At 40.3% G+C, this 12,978-nt stretch overlaps 1 protein-coding gene across 2 annotated transcripts in view; it reads right to left on the minus strand.

Moving 5' to 3' along the window:
• BMP2K (BMP2 inducible kinase) overlaps nucleotides 1–12,978 on the minus strand; it is a 49,486-nt gene that overhangs the window by 18,266 nt on the left and 18,242 nt on the right. The window contains exons 2-13 of one of the 2 annotated variants that reach the window (XM_021529520.2): nucleotides 12,202–12,320; nucleotides 11,759–11,864; nucleotides 9,966–10,108; nucleotides 9,580–9,701; nucleotides 8,505–8,586; nucleotides 7,757–7,889; nucleotides 5,527–5,630; nucleotides 4,049–4,128; nucleotides 3,085–3,245; nucleotides 1,651–1,811; nucleotides 912–1,007; nucleotides 85–266 (exon numbers count right to left, since the gene is read on the minus strand). In XM_021529520.2, coding sequence (XP_021385195.2) covers nucleotides 85–266; nucleotides 912–1,007; nucleotides 1,651–1,811; nucleotides 3,085–3,245; nucleotides 4,049–4,128; nucleotides 5,527–5,630; nucleotides 7,757–7,889; nucleotides 8,505–8,586; nucleotides 9,580–9,701; nucleotides 9,966–10,108; nucleotides 11,759–11,864; nucleotides 12,202–12,320 — 1,489 coding nt within the window. Of the gene's footprint in view, nucleotides 1–84; nucleotides 267–911; nucleotides 1,008–1,650; nucleotides 1,812–3,084; nucleotides 3,246–4,048; nucleotides 4,129–5,526; nucleotides 5,631–7,756; nucleotides 7,890–8,504; nucleotides 8,587–9,579; nucleotides 9,702–9,965; nucleotides 10,144–11,758; nucleotides 11,865–12,201; nucleotides 12,321–12,978 lie in introns of those variants that run through there. The other variant, XM_077783089.1, reaches the window with a different exon arrangement.

Genomic DNA, 12,978 nt, shown 5'->3' on the forward strand with positions numbered 1-12,978 from the left:
GAGAAAAGGATTTGCCAGTGCTAACCACAATTAGTAACGTAAGCCACGAGTAACCCCCAGGCTCAGCTGAGCCACAACTCTCACCTGTTTGTAGGGTAGGAAGGATCTGCCACTGTTCCACCATGCACTGGCAGCGACCTGGGGTAGGAGATTAAGGCTGGTGCAAAGTCTTGTGGAGAAGTGATATATTCAGGGGACTGCACCTGCTGTGCCCGCTGCTGAGCCAGCACCTGCTGCTGCAGGAGAGCCTGCTGGTACTGCTGCACCTGGGGAGAGCAGGGCTGTGTTACCAGAACACGCACACCTGACCGAAACTCTTCTGCCAACTATCAGCGCTGCTCTGGCAGCCAAACAGCCACCATCACCACCCTCCAGAACACACGGGTGCAGAGAAACCACTCCAACAGGTCAGGAGACTGCTTTCCTTTTCCAGCCTATTACCACTTTGATTTGTGTAATTATTGCAACCCAAATGTATGCCACTGCAGCACTGCTAATTGCGTGTTCATCATACTCTATTCTTAATCTTGATACAAGATTTCAGGACAATTTCTCCTGATCTTTACAACACAGGCTCTGACAATTAGCTGTCCTATTTTCCAAGTAAGAACTGGACATCACCAATTCAGTCACTCTGTTGTGTAACATGTATTTGCTGCTGTGGCTAGTACTGGAAACATTAACCAAGTATGTCTGAAATGAGAACAGAGAGACCTTCTTATGAACTTAGGATAGATTATTTAATACACAAGTGCAACTCCAGACGAGTATTATTTTAGATGCCAAACTGCACACTATTTACCATGTCCACAGCTCAGTACAAGTAGCCAGACACTTGTCTTACTGCATCTACACAAGAGATTTATAAGCACAGGCTGTTATTTTAACACTGTACCATCTCTGTGACTTACCATGGCAGGATACTGTGACTGGGCAGGCTGCTGCTGATACATAGATTGCAGCAACAGCTGCTGCTGGACCATCTGCTGGTGCACTGCTTGGTGATACTGGAAAAACAAAAAATAGCTTTAAAAAGTAATGATGCCCCCTCAGAAATAAGCAGGTATTTTAATTAATGCTTTTTCTGGCTATCACATCTATGACTCCACAGCATTTTTCAATTAAGATATCATGTAATCAAGAACCAGCTTGCAATTCAGTCACTGCATTTCAACCACTCTGGGAGCATTTTCCTTCCTCCACTTCCCAGCCAATTCTTAACAAAAAAAAAAAAAAAAAAAAAAAAAAAAAAAAAAAAAAAAAGGGGGAAAAAAAATCAGACTACATATTTATCACTGGTGCATGTACAACCATCTACTGCAAGCACAACATCATCACCCATCATCACTCCTAACATTTATCCCGAGCTCCTTTACACATGGGTAAAGCCTTGAAGTCACACAGTGGTGATGCACAGCAAGATGGAATTTGGGGTCAAACTGCAAGAACACAGTGCAAGGCAAGCAACTTTCTAGGACAAACATTACAGGGTCAATGAAGGAACAAAGCAAAAGCAAGAAGGGACAGGAGTTCTTTTAGCTGGAAAAGTACAGGCAGCAACAGCAGAAGCATTGAACAGGCACACAATTCCAAGGGTTATGAACACGCACAATGAGTCTCAGACACTTTGTCTAACAGATCTGACTATACCTGCTGGATGTAAGCATCCTGCATGGCGGGCTGGTGCTGCAAGTGGTGCAGCTGCTGCAGTCTCCAGTCTCCCTGCTGCAGCTGCTGGAGGACCCTGTGCTGCTGTGGAGTGGTCCCTTGGGACTGTGAGATGTCTTGTGCATTCCCTGGTCGCACGGTTCCTGTGACAGACAACACTACTGACATCCAGACCCCCCAGCTCCAACCAGAGTTCTCTCTGGTATTCTTCACCTCAAGCTGACTGTCAGCTTCTCTTCCCAGTCTGACAATCATGACACCCCAATAGATAGCACGTTGACTTCTTTACAAAGTAATTACAGACCTGCAAAATGAACCATTTCTATGTGCAAGATGCTGCAAGCTTCCCCTGGTCTCATGACAGCAAGCTGAGTTCCAGGCTTCTGCTTTACCAACACTTAAATTACACACTGCGGGGTCTCAAGCCCTTATCTCAAAGCATGCAGCTTTGTAACCATTCAGCACAGAGGTATTTTTAATGTTTTCTCCCTAAGGAAACTATTAGCTTATCCATCAAACTCCCTTAAACAGAACACCTGATTAATTCTGCACCTTTTAAGGGACACATACTACCATAAATTTCTCTCTTGCACAATGTTTTACATTCTGAAATGCCCATGAATGATCTGTTCCTTGTCATAACACAAAAAGCTTTTCAAGCTGGATGTTATATGGATCCCCACCTAGTAAAAAGTACTTATACCTGGGACACAAACATTCTCAGTGGCCTTTTGAGACTTTTCCAATCCACCCCTGAAACTACTCCACCTTTTCTTCAGCAGACATGTAACAGCATGGAAATGCAATTAGAAAGTGCTCTAGGTCTAAATGTCAACTATGTAAAAGAATATTTATCAGACCTATAACTCTTTCTGAATGAGTAAAAGAACAAGGATTTTTCAAAAACCCATTTCACTCGAGTGAGTTTCTCCTAATTCCTCCTACACCCACAGCACCATGTGGAATGAAGGTGTCAGTCATGAGAGAAGTGACATGTTTCCAGCCTACAAATACCACCAACCTATTGGTGCTTTCTCATGACTTCTTGAGGCACAGGAAAATATTTTTCCTACTACAAAAAACCCAGTTTGATACAGAAGGGCTCCGTACTTTTTGTGAATTCTTCACAAGTCAAAACAAGCCTGGACTTCTGTCTGCAGTGAGCAAGTTCATTCAAAAACCAGTGTTAAACACAAGGAAAAAAACACTTTCACTTCTCAATCTGAATTTAGTTTTTGTGGCACCTCAAATTTACAGCTCACACATTCAGAATCTTTCAGAAATGAAGATCTGGTTTTTGGTATATAAAAAACTAAGACTGATAAAACTGAGTTTTATATGTTATCTCTAATAGAGCAAGAAGAATAGAGGCACAGTTGCTTCTTTATTTTCATCCATCCTCAGACTTCAAGTTACCTTTTTGCCCACGATTAGCAAATTCTCCAGGAACTTGTACTTTGACAGGAGTTGCTGAGCTCTGGATTGCCAGCACACTGGAAGGGGCAGTGCTCGAATTGGCCTTTGGTCTTTGTCGTGGTGCAATTGAGGTTTCTGTTGGTCCAACAGCATCTGTTATTCTGAAAGGGCAGTTTTTATCATGTAAGATACTTGATGAAAAGACAAATATTTCTGCTTCAAATTTGACACAGTACATTTCTTAACAGCTGAGTTATGTCTTAATCATGTGCTACTCTATTTCAGCACTGCACGTAAGTAACTTAACATTCGTTTCCAAAAACTCCAGTCCTGTGCTTGAGTCTACAACCCTACAATTAGAAACAGGACTACTATCCGTATGTACGAGAAATAAGAGAAAGGAAAACATTTTGTGTTAGTTCAAATTATTTCTACTTCTATGAATCTCTTAGGTTTTCATTGCTCTTTTTTTGCAAATGGAGCTGATAATTATAGCTGAATGTAAAAGTATCAAAGTCACACATGCTGGTAGATTAAAACCCTAATAACTTCCATTGACAAAGAAAGAAAGGGTAAAGGATTTACCAGCATCAGCCTTAAGTGCATACACACTAGATCATAGCAGAAATCAGAAACACAGAGAGGAATTCCCACAGTTTTTGGGTTTGTTTTTATTAACAAGGACAAAAAAAGTGAATCCTTCTCCATAAAAATTTCCATTTCTCAAAAACAAATAACAAAACCCATTTGCCTTCAAAATATCAGTTTCCCTTCATGGATTCCCAATATAATGAAAAAAGCAAAGAAGTGGAATCCAAACAGACTTCAAGTTCTTAGAAAAGCAGTTTATCTAATGACTTCTACTGAGGTAATACTTCACTAATCCGTTAGTGTATGAAAACAGATTTTAAACAAACATAGCTTAACAACATTAGGAGAAAGAAAAGTGACATCCTCTGCTCACCTTGCTTTTATTTGGCTTTTTCTAGCAGCTGCCTCACTAGCTGTCATGGGCTCAGGAAGACTTGAGGGGACAGGAGAATTCTTGGGAAAAACAAATTTGAATAAATTTAAAAAAAAAATCCTGAAAGAAAAAAATTTCTTACATATTGAAGAGGAATACTTGGATTCAAGACCTCCACATGACAAGGCCTCATGCAGAACTCACAGCTGTAACTGGAAAAGGGTTTACCTTACCAGTATCTCTATATCCTCTCAGTGTGTTGCAGGTTCCTCAAAGCAGAACTTGACTGATCTGACTCTCTTGTCAGCTGTTTCACTTCATTTACACTGCCAACCATCAACAATAACATACAACATTGTCTCCAAGCACTTTTGTGTGACTGCACAGAGACTCACTTCAGCATCAAGCTCTAAAGCAAAGACCAATCTTTGGAGGGAACTGTTTTTAGCACACTCTGCTCTTCCACCACAATACAAATTCCAGAAAACCATGCAGCACCAAAGCTTTGACAGGCTTTTATCTTACCCCCAACCTCATCCCTGAATGAATCCCATATCACCAAGACTCTGTTTTATATGGAATATGGCAGTTTGGAGCAAAGGAGAAAAGAAATCAACTCTCATGACAAATGCACATAACAAATGCAAATCTAAACCTGGTCACAAATGATAGAGACAGATAATTATCAAGTATTTCAAGACTTCCTGGTTTATTTTAATTGGTATTTCCAAAAGGCAACACTCAAATTTACTGAGATCCTTCTACAACAATAATGGAAAAAAGGAATTCAAAGGGATCTCAGAAAATTCAATGGTCTGCCTCTGAAGGCAGAAATTACTACCATCGGTATCTGTTGTATACTCAATTTTGGGATGAATTTTTCCTGATGCTTGTCTTGAGAACCACTTTATACTCAACATTAGCTAAAAGTCCCCAGATTCCATTGCACTACAGATGTAATTACATCTGTGAAGCAAGGCATCTAGCAGACCAAGCTCAGACCCCCATGGAAACCAAGGGTGGGGGAAAGAAGGCAGGCTGACTCAAGTACTGCTCTGTTTGCTTTCCAACTCACTGGAGTCCTTCCACTGGACTACCACAATTGCTAAGGGAAGTGTTTATCCAAGAGCAAACATACACGCTCTTGACACTCCATTTACAACATTCAGCTTTCTACTGTCAACAAGGTTAACATCTGGATATTTCATACTGATTGTATTAAGAGATTACTAATGGCTAAAATCCTAAACTGGGTATTGGTATGGTATCAATAGTGTCCACGGAGCTATGTCCTCAAAATTAAGAACATATTTTATTTACAGAGAGCTCATACTGCATGTACACAACATCAGCTTGACGTGTCCTCTGCTCTGTGTTACGTTCAGGAACCAGGCATGTGACAGAGCTGATGTGATCCCTCAGCTCCTATGACAGTACATCAGTACTGCATAAGACACTGAAAACACTTGAGTACTTACATTAATATTAGACACTGGACACTCCTTTTTGGCAATTTTAAAGGCAAAGTAAGATACTTGAAAGATATCAGGTCTCTTCTCTTGATCTGGTTCAAGCATATATCCTGCAAAAATTGATAAGACTTATCAGTGCTAGATCACAAAAAGCCTGTTGAGACAGTATGCTACCAGCAAGGAAAAAATCCAGCAGTTCCACCAAATCAGCTTATCACCACAAGAGTAATTTGCACTGTTATCTTGGGTTTGGGGGACTTTTTTCAATACTTTTTGTCAAGTCAAATAGTTTATAGGGTCAAAAACAATTGCAGAACATGTATGCTGCTTGATATGCTGACACTCAGCTGTGCAAAACAGAGCTAAACTGAAGTAGGAATTAGTAACTGCAGAGAGAAACAACACAAAATCAGCTCACTGCACTAACATTTTCCAGGATTAACACAAAATTCGGTGTAAACAAGATTGACATATCTTACTACATCATGCTAAGACTTTTGTCTGTAGGTTTCATTGACTATGAACAATTTTGCATATAAAAAAATACAATTCCATTAATAAAAGGATCTTTCCCTGACAAGACAAAATTCCTTATGCTCCCTCTCAAACATTTGCTTCCCAAATTAAAAGGTTTGATGTTTTTCCAAGAAATCAAATATAACACAGCATACATAATCCAGCAATCTTGCCTAGAAAACCAGAGAACCCACATAAGCAATAAAATACCCTTTCTAAAAAACCTAAGCCTCTAAAAATATATTCTGCTATCAAGTAAATGAACACTATGAAAATTTAACTTCTCACTTTTGATGAGCAAAGTGAACTACACTTGCACAAAGGCTCAGTAGAATAGCCAACCTAACACATCATTTTACAAATATCCTCCACAGGCCGAAAAAACAGTATCAGACAGATCCCAGAATTTTACATAAAGTAATTATTTCATGTCCTGTACAGTTGACTTCAAGTTTAATTTTTAACAGATTCCAGCACTCAGTTGCAGCACCATGACATGGAAGCACAACATTCACCGAAGTGACTCCTGCCACTTGATTCTGAAATGTTAAATTCATGGGGTGGGGCATGTTCAGTTTCTTCCTCCCCAGTCACTGCCTTGTAAAACAGCTGAGATGAAGCCACAGTCCCTGAAATACCTTTTATGACCAAGTGCAGCTTTTTATGATTTCCACTCCAAATGGAAAGAAGGGAAGTTTACACAAGGACATTCTGTCTCACCCACATATATTCCATGTCAGTATTGCTCATCTTGGCACAGCTATTCATTGAATTAAAAAATCTGCATTCATACCTAGGAGAAAGGATTAAAACCCATACTTTTCTAAAAAATAGGTAAGCCCGTAACAGAGGAAAGTACTTAAATTTTTTTAAAATATATCACATTTTGTCAGTACTGGCAGAAGGCAAGTGCTTACTATCATAACTCCTGTTTCTCAATTATGAATGTGCACTGAAAGTGGTTTGGATTTGGTATTGCTTATTATATAAAAGCACAAACTATGTAGTCAACACATCCATAGCTTAAAGTTATAAGAGCTCCTATTCAAACCTTTTGAATTTTTCATATGCTGTCCATCTCACTCTTTCAAGTGAGCCTACTCTAAACTGAAAACAAAGACAAAACTGATGATTACTGAAAATATTAGCTCCCACATCTCTGTGCCTGGGTAATGGATGGATCACAAACCTCAGAATTGCTTCTCATCCAAAATTTTCCTCCACACACTTAGTGCTTCCAAACTTTTGCCAGAGCTCACATCTGACACTTGGGGCTGCCCAAAATTTTCCAGATTTTCGTTCCGGTATAAACTTTGCAACTACTACTAAAATTGTCCCCAGTGCAATTAGTCTATTTACACTGATGTTGCTGGGCTAAAGCTGCATCTCAAATTTATCTAAACACAGCTCTCCAACTTGGACAGAACATACTGTCAGCAGTCCGACATTCCACAGAAATACACACTTAATGGCAAAAAACATGAATAAACACAGCTAAACAATAAATGTAAGCACTCTTGGCATTTCCCCTATTCCTTTGAGATTTATGGACACCAAAAGAGAAACCAAAAGGTTGCCCTGAGCTCCAACAAGGCTCTTGGGGAGGTGAGAGGCACAGCTGAACGTGGCAGGTGCTGACAGCGATGGTGCTTAGCAGCAGCTGCTGTGCTTTGCTGGCTGTGTGAGCTGGAAGGGCTGCTGCCACTGCCTGTGTACTTACTGATCAAGCAGTGCACGCTGTGGGAGTACCGCGAGCCATCCGGGATAGTGAAGCTCCCGTCGCAAATGGCAACCTGGCTTTCTCCAAAGGGAAGGGAAAAGAAGCAGAGTTTATACAGCAAGCAGCCCAGTGCCTGGAAAAGAAACACAAGCCCTGTGAGGAGAGGAAGCCCTTGCTACCACAGGGCTGCACTAAGAGGGTGCTGCACCCTGGCCACAGTGCAGGAGCTGCACTTTGGAATACAGCTGATGTGACAAGCTGATGGATTGAAAGCAGCTCTAACAGCACTTGCTCTTCCACTGATTCCTGTACCACCTAGTACAAACCATAGTACACCAAGGGCTGCATTCTCTGTGTCACATCACCCACAGATACCACTACTCTTTGCACTTAATCTCCCCTTTTTTTCTTCTCTGCACATCAACTACTAAAAATACCCTTCTTGATCATACCAGCAACAGGTTTCCATAAGAAATTGCAGGGGGCTATCAAGGAGAAACCAGAGCCAACATAAGAAGAGATGTTTTAAATCACATCCCACTTCATTTAAGTTTTTTTAAAAAATCAAACACGGGAGTATTTTTATTTACAAAATATTACTACCCAAGATATCTCTACTGTTCTGTGTTCTGTAGCTGCCCAATCTATTTCATTTTCCAATAATTAATTTTTCAGTCAGTCAATGCTGGTTTTAATTCCCCCTTCCTTAACCAGTCCCATATATCATACTATCCAATTTTTTGCTTACCCAGATATCTGCCTTGGTAGTAATTGGCCTTCCTCCATATAGATTGATCATCTCTGGAGCTCTGTATGATAGGGTAGTGTACCTAGCAACAAAACACAGAGGACATAGCTAAAAATCTCTCCTCAGAAGTAAGAGGGTGTTTTCTTGATCCACCGTGCACACACCAGTTACACAAGTTCCAGACATGTGCCTGGAATTGTCTTGCATCCTTCTCATTAGTGCATTTGCAGCATCACAGATAATGTCTGGAGCACCATTACAAACTATCATACACAAGAATAAGCATTAAGTCAGGTAAAATTGGCTTTTAGTGTTATTCCCCCAAAGCACAGACTTTTACTGGAGTGACTGTGTACATGCAGTCAATCACCTGAGGGGGGCAACTACAGAGTCCTGCAAAGGCTCTCCCTGTCCCACACTGCAACACACAGAACGCAGACTTCAAAACACTAACATCCCAAAACAACTGCTCAGCTGGCAGCTCAAACACTTCAGAGCCAGAAAAAGCCTGTTTCACTTCATGACTTGAAAATAAGCAGCCTGCATTTACCCTTCTGCAGTAGTTAGCCCAGAAATGCAAAACAATAATAAAACATGTTTTCAAGAGTGTGTCTAAGAAAAGCTGAAGTATTTTTCTGATCAGTCTCAGGAGAATGGACATGGACCATACTCTGCAAATGAGACTACATAAATCCACTGCAGTGCTTCTTTACATTAATTCTTGGTATCTTAGCAAGTATTTGCTTAGCAGTATTACAAAAGCACAAACTAAAAATATCCAACTCCTAAAATGGCCAGGAGCCAGACATATCTTTTTGAACAATTTACTTTCGCAACAGCATGATTTTTCCCAACAGTTTTATTTTTAATAATCACAGTTTTGAAAAACAATCTGTGAATAAATGGAGGAAATCTTATCAAATACTTGCCATCTTTTACTATATTTACACTAAAATTAGTTCAAGATCAGCCCTTAATTTCAGCTTTAGTGATACATGCACACCACACTATAATACATGGAGTTTCCTGGCAGCACAGTCACTCCTTATGACAGACCACCTAAAAGTGAACTTACTTTTTAATTTCTTCTTCAACCATATTAACACCATCTTTTTGAGGGTTCAGGTATTTGTTAGTGGCACTGCCAAAATCACAGAGAACGTAGTTCCCATTATCATTTAACAATAAATTCTCCACCTTCAAAGAAAATCAATGCACAAAAAATAAGTTAACAAAAGCATGCATTTCCAGGTTCATACACAAACAGGAAGTTTTCCCAAAAATCAACTGCTAAACTTTGTTTTAGCAATGAATGATGTCCTATGGTTAATGTGTTTATAGCTCTACCAACAGCAAGCTCCCAACTAGAAACCTGTCTTAAAGAAATCTCTCCCATATCCTCAATCCTTTTCAAGCAGATCCTCTATTTTAGCCTGGATTTTCTTACAGTGAAAGTCATACCTTGAGATCCCGGTGAACTATAGGTGTTTTGCACTGATGCAACCGGGCAACAGCTTCACAGGTGTCACAAAATATTCTCATTACTTCCGACTCTGTGAAGCCTGTCTGCAGACGTTGGTTCATCTGGTTCACAACTTGCCCAGCTAAAGAAACAGGAGAAATCTCTTTCAAATAATTCCTAGCAGGTACAGAAGTAAAAGAGTTATATGCATTAAGTCCACAAACACGATGCAGCAAAGTTTTCCATAGTTACTGTATTTGAACAAACCTAGTTTTCCAACCGCACACTCTTCTATCACCCTAAAGAGAAAAACTATTGACTCAAATGAAAGCAATCCAGCCCCTGAGGCTGAAACATGTTTGAAACCAATTGCTGCAAACACAAAAAAAGAATCCATCACACCAATATGCCACCTCAAACCTGTCTCTTGCAATAGGATCCATAACCCAAACTCTGTCAACTGAGTTCCTGAATTTATTCTCTAAACACCCTCTCTGTCTTTCTGGGAGACAAAGGAGGAAGAAAGGGGAGGCAGGGAAGGAGGGAAACAAAGCCTTGAACTCATCCTCTGAGAAAGAAGACCTCCCTTTCCCTTTTCATAGGTTTCTTTTAAGATTGAGAATCAATACTTCCCTGTTTCTTGCAGTAATTGTACCAGACACCACTAAGCTCTTCCTACCACAATGCTCACTGCACACAGAGATGAAAAAGGATTCTTGCAGAGACACAGCAGGCCCTTGGTGGGCATTCTGTCAAACAAGTATGCTTACAACACAGGAAGCCTGCCACTGTCAAGTTATCTGACAGCTGACATCCACGGGGCTATCTACCAGGACCATTAGGGAAACAGTACTACCAACAGCGAGTCAGAATTGAGCTCCCACAGAGGTACAGAAATGCACCTATACAAGCAGGGTAAAGGGCCAAAAATGTGGCCATTAGTTTTTAAGTTCTCCTTAATCCATTCCCCAAAATCTACATTAAGCTACATTGTCTTCTGCTCCTTATGGTACAAATTGCACAAACTACAATGCTCACTGCTTCTATTGCAAATATAACCCACATACACCTCAGCTCAAAGTATTGGTTGAGCAATACAGACCATGGGAGGCTACTTTCTAGAAGTATTTACTTTGTGCCAGCAGCACTTGTTCCAAAGTATGACCAGTTACTTGGGTTAACAACCATCTCATACTAGAAGGCCAGATTCCAGTCTCCCTAGATTTTAGACAAACTTCACAAGTTAAACTCACTGGCAAGTTTATCCCACACATATGTGAAATGAGGGGAACAGACAGTCCCTGACTTAGGTATCGTTTCAAACAAAGTTACACTGCCAAGCAGGAACACATGGCTAACATATTTTTGGACAGCACTATCAACCTGAACTTTACTATGTCCTTTTGTAGGAAATCACCTATCAGGTGAAGCTTCTTCAATGTTGTCATCTTGAACAAAAATAGCAGAGGGAGAAGAGTGATGAAAATTTGATAATCTTTCCTATCGAGTTACATTCCAGGTACCTGTTGCTTAGCACCACCAGCAGAACAGCACTTCATACATAGAGAATTTCCCTGTTTGTAACTACATTTAATTACACAGCTTTGTGAAACGTTGACATTTTGCCCAGTGCCTAGGTAGCAATGCCAGCAGAAAAGCAAAACAAACTCTACTTGGATTCCAGCTGTGACACATGCAGGTTACCCTCCTATATTAAGGGAACAGTTTTAAGCAAAATCACAGGTGGTAGCAATAAATATTTTCATCAGGAAACCTAGGCAATGACTCTTACCTCGACAGTACTCCATCAGGATGAGCACCTCCCACACGTTATCACTTAGTGAATTGACAGCACAGTCCAAATAACTCACAATGTTCTTGTGCCCAGATAACTCTTTCTGAAAAAGAAAATGGACATTACACTTCAGTACTGAGAAAACAAAGAGCCATTTTCAGTTGCCACTGCAGCTCTGGAAGAAAGTCCTTTTGCTTGGGAACCAGACACACTGACCAAACAGAACACATACATTTCATTTGAGGTATCAAATACATACTTTAATTTTAGAAATTCATCATGCACCAACCCTAAAGCCAGCATTAGTTTCTGAAAGTACAGGTGGAAAATCAGAAGTACTGCATCAAAAGCAAGTGGTGTCTAGAAACACTGGAGAGACATTTGCTGTGTGTACACTACAAACTGACACATTTTCCAGTTCCAAGTAATGCCCTTCTTACCATAATGGTGATCTCCCTCTTGCAGATGTTGAGGTCTGGCACATTATTCACACACATCCTCTTCAGCGCACAGCGCGTCCCGCTGGGCGTGCGTACCAGAAACACAGTGGAGAAGCCACCTGGAGAACACAAGTGCAAAAAGAAGAAGCTACCTGAGCTTCTTGGTATTCCTCTAGTCAACATCACCACATCCTAAGGATAAGCAACAAAGACTGTGTTGCTCACTGAGTGACTAGTAACAAACACTTCAGAATTTAAATAACTGTTACCTCAATCCATTTCTTTTAAATCGAGTATTCATGAAAAAACCAAAACCATTCAGGTCTTACTATTTTCTTATAACATTACATAAAAGCATTAGAAAAGCATTCATTCAAATGAATTTATAAAGCACAAAACAACTATGTATTGAGATATCAACCCTGAAGTAATTAGAGTAATTCAAAAACCTGAATCAAGTCAAGGTTTAATAATCCCCTAAACCCACATTCTAACATCTAAAAAATAAAATAGAAAAAGTCTTGAGAGACGCTGAAGAAATCACTTGACTTTTCAGGTTAGCCTCAATAGCCTCCCTGGAGCCCCAGACAGAGCAAGCAACCAGCCCTAGAGAAGCATTTTTATTTAAACCACACTCAGTGTGCAGAGTACAATTAAGAATTTTCTTACAACCAGTCCCACTGGGAACATTCTTAGTCTGACAATGGCATGAACTGGGAACCACTCAGTTGAGCCCACTCCGCAGTAGGGTTTTTTTGAGGGGTTTTTCCTCTCTTC

This window comes from Lonchura striata, chromosome 4 (assembly GCF_046129695.1).
Source record: "Lonchura striata isolate bLonStr1 chromosome 4, bLonStr1.mat, whole genome shotgun sequence".
Lineage (NCBI taxonomy): Eukaryota > Metazoa > Chordata > Aves > Passeriformes > Estrildidae > Lonchura > Lonchura striata.